Source organism: Hippoglossus hippoglossus, chromosome 21, assembly GCF_009819705.1.
Source record: "Hippoglossus hippoglossus isolate fHipHip1 chromosome 21, fHipHip1.pri, whole genome shotgun sequence".
In the NCBI taxonomy this organism is placed as follows: Eukaryota; Metazoa; Chordata; class Actinopteri; order Pleuronectiformes; family Pleuronectidae; genus Hippoglossus; species Hippoglossus hippoglossus.
The window spans coordinates 5,405,334-5,429,291 of NC_047171.1; the positions used below are offsets into that span (position 1 = coordinate 5,405,334).

The 23,958-nt window shown below is 43.4% G+C and overlaps 1 protein-coding gene across 3 annotated transcripts in view; it reads left to right on the forward strand.

Moving 5' to 3' along the window:
• Positions 1 to 23,958, forward strand: part of hdac4 (histone deacetylase 4) — a 112,324-nt gene that overhangs the window by 80,485 nt on the left and 7,881 nt on the right. For 2 of the 3 annotated variants that reach the window (XM_034573599.1, XM_034573602.1), the window contains 12 exons: positions 2,064 to 2,324; positions 3,589 to 3,778; positions 4,275 to 4,408; positions 5,235 to 5,337; positions 7,426 to 7,472; positions 10,818 to 10,925; positions 12,987 to 13,042; positions 13,193 to 13,280; positions 14,992 to 15,111; positions 15,209 to 15,306; positions 21,088 to 21,206; positions 21,960 to 22,093. In XM_034573599.1, coding sequence (XP_034429490.1) covers positions 2,064 to 2,324; positions 3,589 to 3,778; positions 4,275 to 4,408; positions 5,235 to 5,337; positions 7,426 to 7,472; positions 10,818 to 10,925; positions 12,987 to 13,042; positions 13,193 to 13,280; positions 14,992 to 15,111; positions 15,209 to 15,306; positions 21,088 to 21,206; positions 21,960 to 22,093 — 1,458 coding nt within the window. The remainder of the gene's footprint in view (positions 1 to 2,063; positions 2,325 to 3,588; positions 3,779 to 4,274; positions 4,409 to 5,234; positions 5,338 to 7,425; positions 7,473 to 10,817; positions 10,926 to 12,986; positions 13,043 to 13,192; positions 13,281 to 14,991; positions 15,112 to 15,208; positions 15,307 to 21,087; positions 21,207 to 21,959; positions 22,094 to 23,958) is intronic. The other variant, XM_034573601.1, reaches the window with a different exon arrangement.

A 23,958-nucleotide genomic window follows, 5' to 3' on the forward strand; every position in this document is an offset into this window, starting at 1 on the left:
CCAGTAACCCTCTTGCCGTAAGGCGACATTGGATGTTTTTTTCTTATATTAATGTATGCAGTTGAATCCACGCTAGTCCTTTTCTTCCTATTACAGGATTTAATTTGAATAGATTACACGTCCCCAGCTAGTCGTTGCCTTTGTTTTGTCTTTTAACTGCCTTTTAAAAGAACATGGCACAAGGGGAAATGTAAAAAGTAGCCCAAGGAAACACTGTTTATTGCTGCATAATAAAGTCAGCCTCTTAAAACTAGCAATTCACTTTCTGTTCAATACGAGTAAGTAGAATAATCCAGACTGCGGCAGTCCCTGCAGAAGGATTGAAAGTACCACTTCTCATCCCAGTGACAAGCTCCACCATGGCCTGCCACTGAATTAGATTATTTCCATATGTACTAGTAAGGGCAATGTTACAAACTTTTCTCACAAATACTCCAGTGGTGTGTTTATTTCCATTTATTTACCCTGTCAACCACTGGAGACCCACCGCTTTGTAAAATATGAGTCATCCGTGGCCTTCCTTCCTTTCCTTGTTCACTTTTTTTTTTTTTTGTCAAGTCAGCAAGGAAAGTGGGCACTTCCTGCGAACTTCAAATTTGGCTTTAAACAGTTAGACATGTTGGCAGCAAAGAAAGGAATGAAAGAATCTTGAATGGGTTCCAGCCTGAGCCTGCTGCCTCCACCGCTAATTATCTCAGACAGCTAAGGCAACACTGTGGTATACTTACTTAACTGATATTGTTGTCAAAGTGTGTGTATGTGTGAAAGAGAGAGTTAGATATGTGGAGTCAACTAGTGTCAAGTGTTTGTGTACACAAGCACCTTCCCTTCTCCACCTCCCACTCTCTCTATCTTTCAACAGGCGTTATTAGTGTCTGTCCCCCCAGCAAGGTTCATATCCCAGCAACTATTTCCTCTGTTGAAGAAGAGGAGGAGGAGGAGGAGGAGGAGGGGGAGGGAGGAGACGGGAGGGGCGGTGTGGGGTTGAGTGAAAAAGAGCACAACAAGAGAGAGAGAGTCAGCACGGCAGCAGTGGAGGAGTGTTTTGAGTTTGTTTGGAGAAGAGGGACTGGGATGAGGCTAGAGCATGCTCTCTGACGTCAATGGACTGTTCCCTGGGCAATATGCCAGTCAAGTGTGTGCGTATGTATGTGTGTCTTTCAGTGTGTGTCTTTTCCTCTGTGTGTGTTAATGTGTGTGTGTGTGTGTGTGTTCGTTCTCCATGTACCGTGGCCCACTCCAATCATGACCTGCACATCAAGGTTGAGGTCTTTGACGACAGAGACAGGGACACAGTAAATCTCCCTAAAAAAAAATCTGCCCTCTACATTTCTTCCTCTCTTTTCCCCCTCATGTCTTTTAGCTGAGTTTTTTTTTCTTCTCTACCACAGGCTCAGGCACAGTGCACGTACCTGTATTAATTACAAGTAGTCATAGAGATTTAAAACAAACAAATAACCAGACAAAGAGTCCAGAGTACAGATCTGGTTTATCTCTGTACAGATAGCGCAAGTGCCTGCCTAATGTCAGCCTTTGTTTGATTAAACTTTGAGTTCTTTTCATTGTTTTTGAACTGGAACTGATCAGTTAGCTATTTTTGGAACGGAAAAACATGTTCAGTGTACCAATACATGTTGGAGTGGTGCAGGTTTTCCAGCGTTGCACATTGTTGTCCCTGATGTTCTCTCAGTTGAGACGGCAAGATTTTCCTTCCCTCACTTGTCTTGTTTCAATAAAGCTAAATTTCTCTGTCTGTCCTGACTAGATTCTGTTTAATCTTCTCTTAATAAATGTCTTTGTGAATTGTTGCTCCTAACAAGACAAAAAAACTGTGTTTCAGCCTCAAATATACAAATTGTAATATATTAATATATTGTAATGTTTGGCTAATTGCCCTCACCCCTATATCTCATATCAGTTGATTCCTTGATTCTAAAGATTTATATCTCTGCATGACAGTTTGTGTTTAGAACATAAGACCCAACTGAAATTAGATCTACAATCATAGCAATGTCAAGTAAAACCTCCCACCTAAAGGTCTCGTTTCTCCTTTTGTCCTCTAGATCATTTCGAAGCCCGGCGATCAGGTCTCCTCGGCATGCTCCATCGCCTCAGGGTCGGCCAGGCAGCATCAGAGTCACCCGGAGGAGACGGAGGAGGAACTCCGGGAGCACCAGGGGCTGTCCTCCTTGTCCTCTGCCTCCATGCAGGAGACAGGGCTGCTCCGGGGGATGGTCATCAAGCAGGAGCCCCTGGACCTCCAGGAGCAGGAGGAGATTGAGCAGAGGGAGAGACTGGCTGAGCAGGACTTCTTGTTCAGACAGGTGAGGATGAGGGGAGAGGGTCAAGGAGAGTGGGACTGGGAGTAGAAGAAGATTCAGGAAAGTTCAGAGGTAGAGGAGAAATAGAGGGTTAGGGTTAATATATGTATATGTTAGGTGAAGAGTGCATTGTGGAAATTGGAGACTGGGCGTGATTTGATTTTAATGCAGACAGTGGTGACAGATGGCTCTAATAGTAACTGACTGAAACATTACACTGTACATTTGATCTGCCTTTCTTCAAAGCTGACTGAGCGGTCCACTTTACAGTCTATTTTAAACTACTCTACATTTACATCTATTCATACAAAACACACTTGCACTCACAACTCGTGCACTGCTAATGCACAGTGGAGTGTGTTTCGTGAAATGCTCAGGAGATGGAAAACCTCCTGCACACTCCGTATCCACATGCATGCTTTAACACCACATGGCCTTCTCTTGTCCCCAGATGCACACGACGTGTATGATCTGTCTCTGTTTGGCTTGAAATCGATCTGCGACCACAAACACGCACGCCCACACGCGGCCAGGACACCGTGTCCTCTTCTGTCTTGCCCATCCCTGCTGTCCGCTCACCCAAATTTAATCAGCCACTCTTCTTACTGTCGCCATGGTGGCCACAGTGTAAGCAGACCCGCCTATCAGAGTAGAATAACAGGGCTGCATGGTCAGGCTCCTTTTTCAGTGGAAATACCAAATATTTAACTCTGGTACATATACATAATTTCCAGTCTCTTATATGAGAGACTTTAAAACCAACTTATTAATGCGTGCATGTTGAAAAACCTAACTGAGTTCTCACTGGGGGGCTTTATAATTGTCTAGTGTTGTAGACATCATCCTTTCAACTATTATGATCATCACGCTGGGAATAATGTGTTTTCTTTTAAAGAGTAATAGTTTGCATTATCCTTTTTTTTTAATGGTAAGAATCGTCTTTTCAACTGAAACTCACATGAAACACATTTTAAAGGTTAATTATCCGTCATTCAAAACATTTCACAGTGGAAGCAAAACCAGTTTCCCTGAATTACTTCCTTTTTTTGTAAATCTTTGGTCTTCTCATTTGAATCTCTGCATAATAGAACAGAGAACTAGAACCTCCCTGTGCAACACAATAACAACTTCTCGACGCAGTGTGTATGTTTTAGTACAGCAGCTTCACATTTCTATTGTGAGTATCTAGTGCCATCTTCTGGCACTAGGAAGACATTGCAGTCCACGGTATACTGAATGCCACCGTGTGTGTGTTTGCGATTGAAAGCAGCAGGCTCTGCTGTTAGAGCAACAGCGGATCCACCAGTTGAGGAACTACCAGGCCTCCATGGAAGCAGCCGGGTTATCAATCAGCTTCGCGGGACACCGCCCGCTCTCCAGGGCGCAGTCGTCTCCAGCCTCCTCCTCCTTCCCGATGGCCGTACAGGAGCCCACCGCCAAGCCTCGATTCACTACAGGTCTGGTAGAAATACAACCCCTAATAATAATAATATGGAACTTACACTGAATATTAAATGCTCTTTTTTTATTTGTATGTCTGTCCTCTCACTCTGAAACCCATTATGAAGAAGATCAGCAAACAGAAATCTAGAAACACACTGTCTTCCTACTAATCACATGTTATAGTATAGCGACATATATGCACATATTTGATGGAAATATAAAACACGGTGTTATTCAGTGCACAGAATTATCTCATCTCCCCGGACCCTCTCCAGCACTGGACATTTTCTTAATAATGAAGCCGATAGATAATTACACTTGTTGTCTTATAGTCTGATTATAGAAATCATGTTGTCAAAGATGCATAATAACATAGAAGCTGTGTGTGTGTGTGTGTGTGTGTGTGTGTGTGTGTGTGTGTGTGTGTGTGTGTGTGTGTGTGTGTGTGTGTGTGTGTGTGTGTGTGTGTGTGTGTGTGTGTGTGTGTGTGTGTGTGTGTGTGTGTTCCAGGTCTGGTATACGACTCTCTAATGCAGAAGCACCAGTGTATGTGTGGAAACACCACCAGTCATCCAGAGCACGCCGGACGTATCCAGAGTATCTGGTCCCGACTACAGGAAACAGGCCTCAGAGGGCACTGTGAGGTGAGTTACTCTTGATAACACAGAGGTGTGGCTTCATGGATTGATATAATAATGTTTTATTAATCACTTCCACAGAAACAGAGTGGATTAGACAGTATGTGATAAATAACACATTATTAATATGTAAATTCATGTCCACCCAGTTTAGATGGACAGATGTTTGTTCAATCTAAAGTAATAAACACCTGCTGCCTTTCTTCAAAAGTTTCATTTTATTATAAGTTTTAGGTGTATTATTGTTGCATGGTTTCTATAGCGCACTTAATATTCAACATGAACCGTGTCATAATCATCAGATTCCAACATTCAGTGGTAGATTATTATCCTTGTGAGATTTTGAGTGCATATTCCATTTAAACAAAATGTAAACATACAGATTTCAAACTCTTTGTTGTTTTATGCTGAATAATTACGAAATTTGATATCGGCAGTGTTTGTGTTGAATATTGTGATATATTTTCTTTGTGTATATTATGTTGTTGTTGTGTTTTTACTACTCAGTAAGGGATTTTTAAAAAATCAAGTTTTGCAGGTTGTTACTTTGACCAGAAGGGGGCAGTATTTAGCCATATCTGTTGACACTGCTGCATAGTTTGAGGTTTTATGGTTTGAGAATGATCCTGAATTATCCCCCCCCCCCCCTCCTCCCACTTCCACACCCACCCGAATTCTGACTAGCAGCTGAGCCCCTCTATGTGCAACTCTTCCTCACACAGTGTGCACTTTACTGGCCGTGGCAGTTTGAATGGTCGAGCACGGAGACCCACTCAAGTGTTCTGTCCGTTTCTTTTTCACTGACATCTCCCCTGTACTTGTGTGTGCACAGTGTATCCGTGGTAGGAAGGCCTCACTGGAGGAGTTACAGACAGTCCACTCCGAAGCCCACGTCCTGCTCTACGGAACCAATCCACTGCGGCAAAAACTGGACTGTAAGAAATACAGTAACGCTCAAACAGCTACAATAGACAGATGCACTCAAACAGACTGCAACATGAAGTATAATCAGACCCAGTCTTCCACTGGCCTGTCATGTGAATACCATGAAGCTGTAGTGTCTGTTAAAGGAATCTGCTTGTATGATTCACCAAGTGTCACAACAAAAGGTCCAATGTAATAAAGTGAGGTGGAGGTGTTACGATGAGTTGAGGACCGGCTGGCGCTGTTAAATCCGAGTCGCACCAGGCTGCTCAGTCACTTAGGTCCAGCCTTTGTCGCTTCGAGAGCAGGTGTAGCCTGTGTGTGTGTGTGTGTGTGTGTGTGTGTGTGTGTGTGTGTGTGTGTGTGTGTGTGTGTGTGTGTGTGTGTGTGTGTGTGTGTGTGTGTGTGTGTGTGTGTGTGTGCCTGTGTGTGTGTGCCTGTGTGCGTGTGCCTGTGTGTGTCAAAGAGAGAGCGCTAAAAGCTAAGGAGCAAACCCCGGTGAACATCTAAGCTTTCATTACAGCGAAGACATAAATTCCCCTTATTATTGCTGCGTACACGGGAGTATTACCAGATACTCCCGTGTAAGCTGCAGCACACAGGAGGATTTACGCACACAAAGAAAAAGAAGAGGAAGAGAGGGAAAATGCAAACTGTAATAAAAACCACAAAGATGGCAGGTAGTCACGGTTTAAAGTATTTGTAGTTAATATATTACATATCTATTACACGCCGTTTCTTTTTTCAGACACTGTTGAACGCATGTTTTTTTAGCATGTTAGAGGTATGGCATCACCTCTGTGTTTTACTGTGGGCTCTCGTCGAACACGCTCATGCAGGCACTGCCAACGGTTTTTTACTGAGCTCGGTAAATGCAGCTTTTCTCATCATGCACCTGCAACATGGGAATAACATACAGAACAATCTACAGCTCAAGTCGTTTTTATCCTTTGGGCTATTTAAGTTTTTAATTTTAACTTGTTTTACGTCTTGCTGTTCTTGCTTTAGTTGGTTTATTTGTTTTTATTGAGTTATTAGTTTTAAATTAAGTTTATGTCCTGCATTTATTCCATACGCTTTTACTTTTGCTCTTGATTTTTTGCTATTTTGCTAATTTAGCTGTTTCTTATTTGTGTTTTCTTGGTTTCCTGGAATGTTTTATTTATTTTCTGTACTCTGCTTTATTGTAAATGTACCTCAACGTATTCCCGAGTTAAAATAAAGGTCGAATGAAAGGGCTCTATGAGACTTGGAGCCCTGACCTGAATGATGCGAGTGCCATCCTCTGCCCATTGAGCTTCAGACGTCTGCTCTTCCACTCAGGAAACTTTACTCTAGTCCGGTTGTCATCACCGGTTTGATATCAGTTTAAAGTCTTGAAACATTGAACAGTTAAATTTTTATGTTGCAACATTTCTCAAAAACCCATCGCCAAGATTTGTCTGTTGGACTTAACCAAAGGTTTACTATGTATTTTGGACGGAGATAAAAAAAAAAGGCGACGGCTCCGAATGTGAAAGGAAAATATAATTCTAGTTTCCATTTGAAAGTAATGAGCCGTGTTTTCAGCATATGAGCCGTGTGTGTGTGTGTGTGAATGTGTTGGTAGGGTGGGGGGGTATGTTTTTGTTTGTGTGCATACCAGTGTGTTGGAACCTGTGTGTGCAAAGGCAATGATTTAGATGGTTGTTCAGAGTAGGAGGCGCTGTCTTTTGAAACTGATATGTTAGAACATAGTAATCAAATTTAACAAGTCAGCGATTTTTCAGTTTATGTTCTGATCTGTCAAAGAAACTGAAGATTATTAATTTCCCATCCTTCTCAGGCCTATTATCTCCATTTCCCTGAAGAGGGAAGAGGGGGGTTTGATCCTGAAGGCAACAAGATACTTTTTTTTTCTTCTTCACCTCACCTAATTCAAACATGCCCCTGTGTACCTTCGCTGTTAGATCAGGTCAGGGAGTCAAATGCTCAGATTCAGGGGTCATGCACCCGTTTTTTGCCTGCAAGTCCACAATGTCACCTCTTCACCTCCTGAACTTTTACTCTTTCTTTATCAATTTCCCGACTGGTTCTCATTTTATTTCCCTCTCTCCCAGGTTCAGTGAGTCCCATGTTTGTGCGGTTACCATGTGGCGGCATCGGGGTAAGTCTCGCCTTTTTACCGCCGATAAGTCATTTTACAAATATTCACAGCTCAATTAGGTATTTGTAATTAATGCGCCTGATATTTCTTGGAAATTGCTGCTGTTAAGTCACGCTAGTTTATTCAGTGGAAAATAGTTGTCATAGGCTTGTTGCCTTTTTTTTTACAGCATTGTGTAATTCTAATCAATACCCGACTGGCACTGCTCCATCTGACTCAATGAAACATGTAGGCATAGTTTCAGCAACATCAAATACCAGTATAACTGTTTCCTTCGCCCACTCTCTCTCTCTCTCTCGCTCTCTCGCTCTCGCTCTCTCTCTCTCTCTCTCTCTGCCCCCTGTGAAAATAATAGTCCCATTTGTTCCTGTTCCACCAAAAAAAAAAAAACATGCACACAATCTTGACACACTTGCACGCACTCATACAAATACTGCCCCTCGAGGACCAGAGGCAACAAAAGCTGTTGCTTGCCTTTCCGCCATGTTTGTAATCGTAACCAGATGTTTTCAGCATATGAGCCGTGCGTGTGTGTGTGAATGTGTTGGTAGGGTGGGGGGGGGGGTATGTTTTTGTTTGTGTGCATACCAGTGTGTTGGAACCTGTGTGTGCAAAGGCAATGATTTAGATGGTTGTTCAGAGTAGGAAGCGCTGTCTTTTGAAACTGAAAAGACAGTGTGTGTGTGTGTGTGTGTGTGTGTGTGTGTGTGTGTGTGTGTGTGTGTGTGTGTGTGTGTGTGTGTGTGTGTGTGTGTGTGTGTGTGTGTGGTCCAGTATTTACCCATGTTGTGGGGACCTAAATCTGTACACAGTCTCATAATGTGGACCTGTCATAAATCATTAAATAATAAGGTGAGGACTTGGGGAAGGGTCAGATTTAGTAGTTATGAGTAAAGTGTCCAGGAAATCAATGTAAGTTAATATTTGTCCTCTGAAGTCACGGAACATATGAAAAAGATAAAATCCATACACCTTAGATCTCCTTAAAGGATTAATATGCCAGTGACATGTTGAGTACAAAACTTTATGAAGTCAAATTTTCTCTTTGTCAAACAATTTGTGATGTTTTGTCGATTCATCATCCATCCAAATATATTTTCTCGACTGGTTGATCCCCTTTTTGACTGAAATCATGAGACACGACTGTCCGTGTGTTGTCTTTTTCACAATATTGAGGTTTTCCAAAGGCCGACCTATCACTCATCCACATGCACATCTCCCTATATTGGCCTTGACGTGCTCTCTTACATCTCTTTTCTACGTTCTTACCTCTGAAGACTGTCTCTAACCCTCCCCCCCCCCCCTCCCTCTGGGGCTAACTGTTGCTGCTTTGGTGGGAACAAGAAGAGCCCGATAGCCGCGCTGCTCTGTTCTGCTCTTTATAATGGCAAATGGGACTAAATTGTTGTCTTCCTGTCATACACACGCACACACACACTCTTACAAGTAACAAAAACACACACACATACAGAGGAAGGGGGCTGAAATTAGGCTGTCAGCCTGTGGACAACCATCATTCCGTCATTCCAGCACGTTCCCCGCTCTTTTTTACCTCTGACACACACACACGCACGTACACACACACACTTCTTCCCTTTCACTTTTTCCTGACTAGCTGTGTCCACTCGTAGCTTGAGGCAAAACTAACATCAACATGGGAAATAATAAACCGCTCAGTCTCCACATGCTGCTTTTAGAACAGCATCTGTTTGTGCTCATTAACCTGACTTGTGTATTTGGTTCAGTTTCCCATTCACTCACTCGTTTGCTCGCTCGCTCAATCACTGACTCGGCTGCTACATCGTGTCTTCCACTCACTACCCGCTCCTCTCCAATCACTCGCCCACCAGCAAGGCTCTCTATACCTCCTCTCTCCCTCCTCTCCAGTTTTCTTAATCTATGGTCAATGCTCCACTGTTTTATTTCATGACAAAGTCTTTTCTTGGCACAACTTAAAAAGAGCCATTTCTCTTCCCTGTGGATGTCATTATGGAGTCCTCCTCCAGCCTTGATCACTCCCGTCACTGGAGACAAGAGGAAAGTGGGCGGGCTGGCCGAGAAGCTGTCAAGTCGCTTAAACACACTGACTGGGTTGAAGGCGTGAACGGCCGACTGAGTGGCGAGGGTTAACGTGTGCGACTCGGCCACTCGACTGGCTGACAGGCCGAGAGTGAGCGTGGATGAGAGCGCTGGCTGTCTGACAGAATGAGTGACTGGCAGGTCAATGTTTTTACATATTCAAAGTAGAAGAGCCCCCGGGTTTACATCACAAAGCTTCACTCGAGCTCTGGCATCGGCCGCTCTGCACATGTGCGCGCACAGTTCAAACACACTGACACACAGTGCTTCCTTTTCTTCTTTTCCACTGCCAGCTCCTTCTCTCTGTGTTTATCATGCGCTCCATCTGCCTGCAGTATCTGCCATGTCTGATGGAGGGTGTGTATATTATCCTGTGCATGTCCCTGGGTACAGTCAATCATATAGTATATTGTGGTCCATTTGGCTTGTGCGAGTGTGTGTGTGTGTGTGTGTGTGTGTGTGTGTGTGTTGTTGTGATTGTTGCTGAGGGTTGTCCGTGCCTCAGCATTAATCAGGCCAGACCACTGAATGGTTGCCCTGTGTCTAAACATCCTCAAGTGCACACGCACACATACAATCAATCCCGAAATCTTCTTTTCACTCTATAAATACACAAATAAATGCATTCAAGCTCAAAATGTCTTGCTCGACTTCGGTTCATCAAAGTCATAGAACAGAGGAGAGCTTAACTTTTTACTCTCATTTTGTTTCCAATATTTCCAGACTTCTACGTCACACAACATTTTTTTAAATCAGAAATCAGCCGTAAGCTGCCAATAGTGAATATTTCAGTCCAGTAGATTTAAATTTGGCCATTTCCAAGGTTCGACTTTTTATCCAGGGCTTTTTATCCTTCATATTAAAGGCAACCACCAACTAAAATATAGAGATTTTATTCTGGATTTGTCAACACACTTGCAAACATGGACTATTATATAAAACAAAATGATTATAACTTTAATCTGAAATTTGTCATATATAATTGTAATGATAAGAAATAAGAAAGAACATGAACCCCTGAATAAATAAAATAAAAACTTAATGTAGTGATTAACAGTATCTACCCCCTGGCGCATTAAATGTTCAGAAAGTCTAATACACAAAATGCAAATCTGACCATAACTCTGTAATATTAAATTTTGAAGTATGTTTTACTATCTCTGAGATTCTCTCTTGTTTATTTAGTGAGTCTTCACCATTTTGCAATTATTATCCCACTAAAATATGATGGAAACAACACAACTACATGTGTGTGTGTGTCGACAGGTGGACAACGACACCATTTGGAACGAGGTCCATTCATCCAGTGCCGCTCGTCTGGCTGTTGGCTCCGTCGTGGAGCTGGTCTTCAAAGTGGCATCAGGCGAACTGAAGGTTGGTTTGAAACCTCTGTGGAGTCTAACGAGAGTCGTGGGCTCTTTTGCCTGAAGGATTCTGTATGTTTGTCATGTGTGTACATCGTTTGCGTGTGGATAATCCTGTGCGCACGTATAATAATCTTTCAGAAGGAGACAGCATGAAACAAAGCTCAGATGGAAATCACTTAAATGAATTACATCACTAGGACTTTAAAGGGTTTTTATGTCGGCCTGCTTGTCAAATTTAACTGCCTCGTTCCATTTTCCAGCTGAGTTCGACTTCAGACAGCCACATACCTCAACAGAGGAGAGGAAGCAGAGCACACACCATGTATCTTATTCTGTGAATGTTTATTTTAAGGTATTGTTGAAGGATTAATCAAACCTACACCAGACACGTACTATACGCCCACCGAACACCGCAGGAAAAGAGAAACCTCCGCCCAGAGCATCTATCCCAAGTCTCGTTAGCACCTCCCAGACAGACCTCCCCACCCCCGTCATGGCTTACCCACCAGCCAGCCTTCCTGTGTCTGTGGCGATGGCGGCTTACTGTTTGAACTCAGCAGGGAGGCACAGAGCAGGGGCTCTGCAAACGCTAACAGTCCCCACTGCAGGCCGGCTTTATTAGTATTACACCACAGCCACCTGCAGAGCAGCCGGCGCACTTGGTGTTAGCTTAGCACCAACGCAGCGCAGACTAATGACATTCCTTGGAGAGACAGTAGCACGCCATACTAAAACCCACATGGTTTTTAGCTAACATTCAGTACTTCTTCCACACGTGGGCATATTTACGATAAAGAAATAGAGGTCTGCTCTCTCTATACAGCACATTGTGTGATTTCATTTCTTTTCATTGTGTGATGAAAAGTAGAAACCCGGGAGAAACATGTGGATTTGCTCCAGCGGGGGGTTATAGTTCAAGGGTATTGACCTGCCCTCAGCTTAACCTGATTTTAACACATACGTGCAAAGGTGTATATATATATATATACATTTTCACTCACACATGCAGTCGGTCCTCTGAGGATCCTCTACAGCCAAATTACCAAATTCCACCTGCACCAACAACTCTCTGAACTCCACACAAAGCCATAAATCTACACCGGGCGCACACACACTGTCACACATTTCTGTTTCTACATCTGCTCTTTCTATTACTCTTTCCGTGTCCTTTTTTAATCCATTGATATTTTTCCTCGGCACAAACAATAAACCAATTCCTCTTATTCACCTATGTGTGCATGCTGCATTATGCAACTTGCTGTAACCAGGTGTCCTCAAACCAGCCAAGACAGTTGTCTTTACAATAATCTCCCGGCTAGCTGCTAATCCACTGCAGCTGACTCAACATCATTAGCTGAGCTCGCCTCGCTCTACATCAGCCTGAACATCTATCTAATGTCCCCGCATACTGCAGCAGTGGGAGCCCCCAAAACACAAAACAGTCCCGCTGGTCTCTGCCTTGACAAAGCTTCCCTTAACTGACCCAGTGTAAGCATCTGTTCCTCTGTGTGCGTGTGTGTGCACGTCTGAATTACACAGCTTTTTGAAAAACAAAATCTTAAACCGTGACATGAAAATAATTGTTGTTAGAGATATTAGGTTTGATGTGGATATATCAGTACTTCAGATTAAATTAATCACTTGGACCCTAAGTGAACTGTCGATGCCTTCGGGATTAATAAAATTATATTTTATTGTATTGTAGCCTCCTCACGCTCAACTGATTCGATTTTAGATTTTGTGGTCATATATCTGCACCAGATAAATAATGAGTCTGGAATATGAATGTAAACTGCAACTGGACACAACTGCCAGACAGTAATTGTTGTTTTGCTTTTGATTTACTGTTTGTGTATGTGTTTCTCGTGGTGGTTTTTCTCATGTGTTTTTATTGTGCAACCCTAAACCTGACACCAGTTGGGAAAATTCTGGGAAGGCCGGGATAATGTACTTTTTTTTTTCATGTCATTAGATTACAGTTATCAGGTTTAAGGTCAGACACGACTAACCTCAGTGGACCGTGATGGTTTATGTGACAGTGTAAATGATCCTTGTTTTTCCCTGACAGAATGGTTTTGCTGTCGTGCGTCCACCTGGACACCATGCTGAGGAGAGCACACCCATGTAAGTAAATCTGAACTGGAAAACACTTTCCCCCTTTAGTGCATCGTTACATCATTCCCTCACATCTCATAAACAGACATAAATGTATATCCTTCAGAAATGTATAACCACTGTTTGTTTCATGTCATCCCTCTCACTGTCTGTTCTCAGGGGCTTCTGTTACTTCAACTCAGTTGCCATTGCAGCCAAGCTCCTGCAGCAGAGGCTGAATGTCAGTAAAGTCCTCATTGTGGACTGGGTGAGTTCCGCAGGCAACGCAGTGGGTTGTTTGTTACATAATCATCTATTTGGAGAAGAATGCACACGTATACTGTCCACGCATACACAGCCACTCCCTCCTGAGCTCATAAAGCTATTCCCTGTGGTTTGATATGAGTTGGATTCCCCACCATCTAACTAGTGTGCATGCCATTAAAAATGTATGTGTTTAAGATCACTTCTGCCAAGACTGTGCCCTTCACTGTGAAACTGGAAATCTCAAAGAATGGATTTGAACCTGCAAAAACTAAAAGAAGATGAATCACAATGTTTTGATTTCACCTCTTTCAACCTTTCTTCTAGTACCATTCATGGGCTTTCTACTTATTGTACTCAAAAGGTCGTAAGACTTCATCCTCTAGTTTATTCCTGTTGTCCACGCTACTCTAGAGTTTTGAAAACCGACATTTGGAATCGCTGCTGCCCCCGTTTTAGTTTGAAAACTGTGCTGCGTTGTAGTATGAACAGGCAGAAGCAGAGATGTTTTGGAACGATGATGCAATCACCCACGTTCTCTTCCTGAACTACAAGCGGTGAATGCAAAGTGCTATACACACGTACATTCAATAACAGTTTCACCTCGTTGTTGGTCCTGGATGTTGGGCTAATAGGCAGATTCTTGTTTAATTTGCCAGTGTTTAATGTTTGAATTTGAATGACCCCTTTGGCTTTTACTTTAGCATTTCGTCCAGGAAAAAGTTCCTTAACTGAAGAGGCATCAGCAGTTTAAAGTTTTTGCAATGATAGGGGAACACTGCAGGCACCAGTGGACCTCTTGGCCCGGTCGTGTTACTGTTATTACTCGACCTGTGGGGCTTGTTATTCTGGTGGCAGTTGAACATCTTATTTATGTTGTATGTTTTCAGTAGTTTTTTATATTCCAGAAAGCGTTCTGCATGATATCCTGCAATAAAAACACATTTATACCCAAGAATATTTCCCCATCAAATGTCTGGCTCCTCACATTTCAAAACCATAAAGTACGTTGTTAGAGCAGCGCACCATCCACAGGCCCATGTACTGTACCAGTGTGAGAGAGGAGCTTGAAAGATCTGCTATTTAGGTCAGACACTGACCCTTTTTTCATACCAGAGAGACAAATTTGTTCATAACAGGGTATGACAAAGCCCTGGACATGTCCTGGAGTCGTGCTCTATCGTGGCGTCCCCGCCTGGTCATGGCCATTCCCGAAAAGCCTTTGAAGGGCCTTTTCATTTCCTGTCTGTCTGTCACAGGGGGACTTTAAGTGCAACTAGCAAACTCATTGTCATGCCACTCAGCCTCCAGCCAAAAGGGACATTTGTTCTTTTGGTGTATTAAAGCATTCTTGAGATCGAGACAATGAGGTCATTTAATTGATGTCATGTTTTTTGGTGGCTAAAGTGAATAATCATTGAAGTTGAGTGTTTTATTGAATCCTGCTGACCATTCCTCTTCTGACATCACGAACATCAGACTACAGCTGAGATACAGATTTGACTGTCTTGTAGTATTAGTGTCTCTGGGCATCGTTTTCTTGCTCTTACTGCAGATGCAGGATGTGATGGTCTCTGTCATTTTCCAAGTCGTCTGATTTCCATTTTTATAGTAATGCAGCTTCTGTAATACATACATAGTTAGTTGATTTAGCAATACACTAAATGTCTAGGTTAATGCAGCTTCTTATTTCCTCTATATTTTGATGTTTTCAGGATGTTCACCATGGGAACGGCACCCAGCAGGCCTTCTATAGTGACCCCAGCATCCTTTACCTTTCATTGCATCGCTACGACGACGGAAACTTCTTCCCTGGCAGCGGTGCACCTGATGAGGTGAGAAGGAGCACCAGTCCTTCTTTCTGCTTGTCTGCCCACATGATTGTCTGAATTTAAGCATTAAAAAAAATCTGTGTGTGTTTCTGCATTTCAGGTGGGCGCTGAAGCAGGTGTAGGCTTCAATGTGAACATGGCCTTTACTGGGGGACTGGAACCTCCCATGGGGGATGCAGACTATCTAGCTGCCTTCAGGTAAGACAATAGTATGAACTGCTGCTTTATAGAGGAGGTGAAATGTTTCAGCTGACATCAAAGAATGGAGAACAGCTCAGAAAACATTTTTTTGTCCGAATCTGACACAAGTCCTGGAGAAAACTAACCAAGAGTTAACCCGATAGGCATTTTGCTCTATCCCGACCCCGGACCCAATGCAGTTAGTATACTGCACTGAGTTTGTGTTACCTCACCACTACATGTACCTTCACCCTCTTTGAAGAGTTCACACATTGTGATTGGCAACTGATCAGGAGCTTTTGTCTGCGACTTGCAAAACTTTGTCTGTGCTGTGTGAACAAGGCTTTAAGGTGAATTTCTTTCCTTTGTACTCTTTGAGTCTGTTAAATGGTTTATCAGGAGCTGCTGAGAAGGTGGAGAGTTCCCCCTCATACCACACCTGATTTATATTATGTCCACTGTCTGATGCTATTTATAACCTCTCCCACACACACGCACACGCACACACACACATGCACAGCTTGAGAGGTCTACCAGAGTCCAGGCAGGATTCACCACAGACATGTACATGTCTCTTATACATTGCTGCTTCGTACACCTGGATACGAGGAGCCGGTCTGGATCGGTTCCAGCGCTCTTTGAAGATGAACTCGTTTCAGTGACAGTACGTCCATCTGGCCTGAGCCAGAAACTGGCCACTGTCTTCTCACAGCTTTCTGCACGCAACCTCCCGGAAACACACCTTAGCCCGTTAATGTGCCCCAGACCCCTGAGTGCTCCCCTTCTTCCTCTCTCTGCTTCTCATTCTTTCATCCCCCTCCTCATCCTCCTCTCTCCACCCGTCTGTCTGCATGTGCACTGATGACAACCAGTTAATATATTTCATACCGTAGACATTATATATGATCCATCACTGAAGCCAATAGCGAGTGCAGCTTGCCTCATGCTATACTATTTTTGAACATCAGTATTTGTGTCCATAACTCTGCGACTACTTTCCTATTCACTTAAATGATAATACACAAAGAAGAGTATTATTTATTTATAATAGATACTACTGACCAGTAACACATACTTTATAATATGTAAACACCTTTTAAATGAATTTGTGTAAAATTGATGGATTGGCCTTTAAACTGTTGGACATCTTCCAACAATCACTGCATATTTAACTTAATCCGTAATGCACTTTTAGCATTAAAAAATCTGGAAGCACTCTTTTATTCAGTTTTGTGATGTGTACGTTTGTTCAGGAGTGCACGCCTGCATCTGACCAAAGATGCATGTGAAGAGGCCTGTGCTGCGGCGGCAGTGTGCTCTGTTGGTGTAATTGTAGGTTATTAAATCAGTGTTCTTTGCATTATGGAAGAGGTCCAAAAATGTAAAGTGAGGGAAAGCAACAGTTTGTTTGGGTGTGTATTGTTCCAGAACCTGGCGTCATTACTCCTCCGAGGCTGATGTCTTGTTGCTCATATATTTGCCACTAACACACATACATGCACATTGTAAATACAAGCTCATAGAAATACACACGGACCTGGCTCAGATTCATATGAGGGTGTATCAGTGCTTGTACATGTCAAACCTCATGCAGACAGACACATGTGGACGGACACCTGATACACAAATCCTCCCTCCCTCTATCTCTGTCTCTCTTTCAATCTCCTTGTTTATCTGTGTGTCGTGGTCCTCTCCTTCCTCCCTCTCGGTCTTTTGGAGGGGATGCGTGCCTTGCAGCCGGTACCTTACCATTCCTCCACTGGCCTGTGCCACGTTGCATTTGCAGGGGATCAAGTCTGAGCCTCCAGAAAGCACAGAGAAAAAAGATAAGAAAATTGGCTCTAATGAAAACCAGAAGCACTGTCTCTCTCCCTCTCCCACTCTCTCTCGTTCTGTCTCTCTCTCACTCTCACCTCCTCCTCCTTTCACTCCATCTTTTGCCATGAACTTGGAAAGACGAGAGAGGAGGAGAATTAAACTTAATTCAAACCAGCTCTCTGCAGCGCCAGATGACAGGGCTTTGAAGTGCAAGTGTGCGTGTGTGAGTTTTAGCTCTCTTATTCTCTCTCTCTCTCTCTCTCTCTCTCTCTCTCTCTCTCTCTCTCTCTCTCTCCCCCTCCCTCTCCCTCTCCCCGCTCTCTACTTTTTTATGAACGGAGGGGGAAATCCTTGAAGCGCTGCAGATTAACCCTTGTTGAGCGGTTTGATGAGCACTGCTCCCTCTAAAGGACAACCTCTGTATGTTCTTCTCAAAGAGACTTTTACTGAGTGGGTGAGGCTGAATCTCTCCAGTGTTGTTGACTCTTGGTTTGACCCTTTTCTATTGCACCTGAAATCAATTGCACTCATCAAGATCGGAAGAGATTCAAGAGAAAGATTCGTTTTTATGACGGACAAGAGGAAAAGGTTGTCTTGAAGTTAAGTCTAATGATTTGAATATTCTATAGAATACAGTAAGTTTCAAAGAGGTTTGATGGGTTTGTCCCTGTGGAGGCAGAGGTGGATTACTGCTGCATAATGGTGGCTGCACCAGATTGTACACACTCATAGATACTAGTCCCCTAAATAGGCTTGATCTTTTTTTTTTTATCAAGATCCATGAATAATTCACAGGGAAATTGGTGAAAATAACAACATCCTGTCTCCTGATGTTAAAGATCCCCCATTTGTTTCCCCATTTGTCCAGATCCGCCTGAACATTTAACGGGTTCTGTCTTGGCCCTTTTCCCATCCTTCCACAACGTTTCGTAGAAATCCACTCAGTTTTTGCGCAATCCTACTCACATACAAACAAACAGGGTCGCAGGGAGGTAATAAATGCTTTGACGCACAATTTCCCACACTGCTGTACAAAACAAGTGACACACATGAGCCAGCACTAAATCATCTGCTCTCTCAAGTGGATTCCAGCGGGATATGTCAGCTCCCGATGACTCTTGTTTGACTCACCTTCAGCATCAATTCCTGTAACTTTAATCAAATTCTGAACATACTACACAACCACTGATAAAGACTGGAGCTGGAACTCTCTTAGTCTTACACATCCCAAACTGACATGATTTGAGTCAACCCCTCTGGAGGAGCTTTCTTAAGTCTGAGTCAATAACCCAGGTGATGTCATCTGGTAAATGGTCTGTATTAATTTAACGCTTATCTAGTCTTTATCACCACCCAAAGCACCTTACAGTACAGTACAGTAATCACAGACCCGCTGGTTAGTGGATTGTCCGCTCTACCTCCTGAGCCGCAGCTGCCATGTGTAGAAACTGGTGTATTTGTAGCTTGACCACTGCTGCATTGATTTTGTCTCTGCTTCTTCCTCTTACAACTCCCCCAATCTAATAAACAGCAATAAACAACACTCACACAACACTCACACACACACTCTCTCAAGCTGGCCCGTCCATTCATTAGCAGACACTTGCACACCTGTTGCTAGGTAAACCAAACAACACCAAACAAAGGTTTACACCGCATGCTTATCCAAGTAGTTCACAGCAACATTCAGCCAACCTCTCCGCTCAGGATGTCCCACAGCTCGCGGCTCAGTCATAAACTCCCCCCTCCCTTGATTAGCACAACGCTCTTTTCATCTCCGCATTCGTAGCCTCTGATTCACACCCAATTAGTCTCCCTCAAAGCCACTACCTTCCCTTTACGCCAGTTTGCTAATTGATAGCTGTGGCTTTTTTTTTTATTTCAATAAATGTCAGGGTATTTTTCCAGGACGGGGGGAGGGCTGGAACTGATGACACCAGCATTTTTCATCACTGTGACCAGAACTGTCCCTGTTTGTGTTCATGGTTGGAGGAAGGGGGGGGGGGGCACGGCAGAGCCTCCAGTGGTTTTAAGTATCCTTGGCAGTCAAGGTTTCCCTCTGCGTCGTGTGCCGGCCCACATAAGCGCCTGCGGCCAACTCCCTTTAGTGTGGGGTCTTTTATGGCCCAAATGTTAATGGGCCAAGGCTGTGTGTGTGGATGTAAGTTACTGAGTAGTTGGAGAATAAGGGAGATCAAATCTAATCTAAACAGAATAGTTGTTAATTTTTCATATACTTGTTTGGTTGCCTTCACATGAATGGGCCTTGTGTTGTTCACACTTGCTGATTTATTTTCTTTCGTCCACTGTTCATTTACGTGTTTACTCACTCAGTTGTAGTCCTTGTTCTCTTTCCAGACTCTTTCGCTCTCGTCCTCTTTCATCTTCCTTCGCTCTGTATCTCCATCTCTCTCCTTCATCCTCTTTGCATGACGTTATCTCCTGAATCGTTGCCAGATGCACACTAACACACAGTGACGCACGCACTCCGCGTATCCTCGCTGTCTAGGACTACCAGAGAGCTCCTATTACTGCCTCCTGCCTCTCCCTCAGACAGCTGTGTGTACGCATGAGTGTTGTGTTGTGGCGTGAAGGGGGGTGGGGGGGGGCGTGGCGTGCACAGTTGAGGGTTATAATTTGGTGGTGAACGAGAGATGGGAAAAAAAAACGGTGGCCTCCGGAGTTCAGGGCACGCCGCTCACCCACAGCCGGCAAACCAGCACCGTGTTCCTGAGGTCTGCAAAGTACAGGGGACCTACGACGGAACCCTGTGGTACTCTGTCACTCACAGACCTCACCAAAACACAACTTGCCCAAATAGCCAAGATCACCATCATAAAATTCCTGTGTCGAACCTGAAATCCCACAGCGAAATCAGAGAGAGGCTCTTGTTTTGCCATCTGGGAAGTCCAACTATTTATGAACCGAGTGAGACATCCTAAATCATTATCCCTTTATTCAAAGTCAACTAAGCCAGTGTTAACCCGAGTATGATAGTCTAGATGATGTAGTTATTTATTATTAAGGATTCCTAATTCATAGGCACCCTTACAGAAGGTTAAACTTAAACGCTTTCGTTATTAGTCCATAAAATACCTGCTTCATAATTTGAATAATTTCTTAATTAAAAAAACTGTTGTCCGGCTCTTCAAATTAAAATGAAACCGAAACAATAAAACATCTAATTTTATGTGATCTAATCTCATCTTTCTGTGTAAAACTGTCTCAGTATTTAACATGTATACGCTGAACGGCACTTTGTTTATTTTTATAAACAGGGACACCATATAAACCAGACTGGATTTTCCAGCCACAACTTGCAGTGAATCACTGAACTGTATCCCACTGTTGGTATGATTTCTGTGTATGACACATTGCAGCTGTGTGTCAGACGAAGGTCGCGCACAAACATCTTTCACTCACCACACCCATCCAGTGTTAGAAATATCCTACATACTAAGCACACGCATGCAGTTTACTATGTCCTTCCATTCCTCTGTTTTACTTAAGCATCTTTTAGTCTATTACTTCCTACGAGAGTTCAAACGTTTCACGTCAGTGGTCATTTTGTCTGCCACATACAAACTAATTGGGTGGGTAACACCCTCTAACAGTTCAGAATACAGTGGGGGTCCAACGAGAGAGACCACGTTCCCAAGTGAATAGAAAGTTGCCTCTCTCTATCCGCTAATGTTTGACCATTTGATTGGCTAGCTGCCCCCCCCAGCGTGTGTGACAACATTCAACCTCACTAATCACCAAGCTTTCTGTGCTCTTGGTGGTTTTGCGCAAGACTCTGAATGTTTAAAGTAGCTCTGCATGTGGAAGGCAGCAAGCCCAAAACCAAATGCATCAAACTTAGTGTCCCATATAAAGCCACAGGCTTACGAGACTTAAGAAAATTGCCCCCCCTCTCCATCGCAGCCTCCACCATAAATACACCAGTTTGTTGATGTTATTTTTTCCTGTTGGTTATTCTAGGACGGTGGTTCTGCCTATTGCCAATGAGTTTGCCCCAGACGTGGTTCTGGTATCTTCAGGCTTTGATGCGGTGGACGGACATGCTCCGCCCCTGGGAGGATACAAACTGACGGCCAAATGTAAGTGCTGACCGCAGCTATCCACTTAATTACTCCTGTGTTTTTCTGAACCATACAATGACTTATAGAAAGAAACGTTTAAGGCTGTTCCATATTCAAGAACTTGATCGTGCATGCACATTTTAATTCGTACCCTCTACATCTGGCATATGACACCCTTGCTGTATGTTCAAACCTCGTGTTTATTTTGTGCAGCTGACTTGTGTATTCAGATCGAGACCTTGGCGTGCCAGCTAAGAGCTTTTCTAGAACCATCCTGCAGATCTCAAATAAAAGCGGGAGTCTTTGGTCGTGAAGGAAGTTATTATATGGGTGGTTTAGAGAGGATTGTAGGAAGAGGGGTAGAATTCAGGGGGAGAAGAAAGTATGGTTGAATGCACATATTCAAACTCCCCCTCCTCCTGAAAAACAAAGATGAAACGCTGAGAGCAGGCCTATAACCCAAAGCCGTATTTATTAAAATTAAACCAGGCTTGTTTTTTGGCCTCCAGTAAATCCACAGTTCTCGCTCTCTCTCTCTCTCCCTCTCTCTGATGCAGTCACCCCTTCCTTCATGCACGCTCAAACCCCCATTTCTCTCTTTTTTTTTCTTTGATCGATATCCAAAAAGGAAGTCGGAGCTCGAAGGGCAGTGTTCCCTCGTCTCATTCTTTGTCTCCCGCCCTGTCTCCCTCCCTCCCTCCCTCCCTCCCTCAATTCCCCCCTTCCTCTCTTTCTTACCTTTTTCTTTTCTGCCATTTCCTGTGTGTACAGGCTTTGGCTACCTGACCAGGCAGCTGATGGGTCTGGCAGGCGGTCGGTTGGTGCTTGCCCTGGAGGGGGGTCACGACCTCACAGCCATATGTGATGCCTCCGAAGCCTGCGTCTCTGCTCTGCTTGGCAATGAGGTAAGATGAGAGCCAGGAGGAGGAGAGGGGATAAATTACCGTCAAAACGTCCTCACGCATTACTCTCAAAATAACCTTCAGCGAGGTACCGAGATTCAGCAGATACACGGGGAGTTGTGGATTAAATCTGCTGAGCTGCGTAACATACACCTTAAATGGCTCGTATAGAGTATTACCATGAATTTATATGAAATCTAGGCAAATGTCATGTAAAGGCAAGTATGTTGATGATTCAGTTTAATGGATGTTGACCTTTTATTTATAGCCACATTTTTGTGTTTAATTGCATTGCAACATGAGGGACTGTTTACTAACGGAAGGGGGCCATGTGATTTAAGCTTGACGAATCAGCGAAGGCTACATCGTAACTGAAAAGATCTAAACAGCAAGTTGTGTGTGTGTCTACGTCATAGCTTCTAAACATGCCCGTCCAGACTAAAACCCAGAGTTATCAAAATGAAACGGCACCAGCAGCGTTTCCAAACTTCTCTGATTGTAGCACCTCTAAAACTCAGAGTAGTGTGGACGCGAGCTGTATCCGTAGCAGGACTGATGCATTGTCAAATGAATGAGTTGTAATATGGATGTAAGCTCAGAATACATTTACTTTAAAAATGAACAGACTGCACATAAGTGAAGATACATTTATAATGATAAGAATCTTCTGATTTCTTCATCTTCTGAAGCCAGAAAACTTTCCTTTACCTTGTATAAGTCAGGCCACTTTGACATTTGCGTCCCCTGAGTGGGTTACTCACACGCCCAGTGGTGGCAGAATGTCACAGGCTGTTGCACAGCTACACACAGAGAGGGGTTGTATACTTCCTTCAACAACAGCACTTTTTTTATCTGAGCCAAAACCATCTTGTCTAATGTTCTCTTACACGGTCTCTGTCTGGGAAGTCAACACCACACACACACGCTCTATTATGTCAGAGCAAGAGGATTTCCAGGCAGAAGGTTAATTGTGGGAGTGTGTAGGTTGGGCTGTGGAATTGAGCAAACATTGGCTCTCTGTGATTCATGGCGCACAACAGAAAAGCTGCTTGTCACAGCCGCGGACTTTTTTCTTCCAGCTAACGAAGAAGCTGGAGTGCTTTTTTGGATGGATCCTCTCACGCTCGTTTTCTCCACACAGAATATGCGTCCAAGATATATCAGGGTTTTACTGTTAAAGGACTTAATTGTGGTGCAGGATGGAGATTACAGAGTTCCAGGGGAAGAGAAGATGTGACTGGTTGTTTGTGGAGGAGAATTTGCTGCCTTCAAGTTCACCTGTTGATCTTTTTAGAACTAGTGACCTGTGTGTAGATATTGAATGTCCGAGATGCATCTGTTGTGTGTGTTCACCTGTTCCAGAGCAGGTTGGCTGTTCAGCATAAGTTACCGTGGTGATTTACCCAATAAGAAGTGAGCGAGCTTCATAGGACTGAAAACTCTGAACTGAACCTGAGGTTACCCCCGATAAACGCAAATCCTGCTTCGTAGTACAGGCCACTGTTCCTGCTGAAGCCATTAACCGCTGCACACGAAGACACTATGAGCAGTTCTACTGATGCATGTGGTCCTGCAGATCTGATTAGGCATCTACAATACCTGAGAGTGCATTTTAGATGAGACAAGTGGTCTGAATATTTATCATGATGTGGTTTAACAGTGTAATGATCTAATGAAAAGCAAAATGCACCACGTCATTGGGAAAAGTTAATTTGTTTTCATTTGAGATCAATGCTCTTAAAGGCATTTTGCGTAAATGCTAAAATAAGCATTCACACTGTAATTAACAAATATTAAATAAGATCATTTCTTTGGCCAACATTAGTTTTAAATATGGCCAATGTTAATATCTGAATCTGTCTTATTGA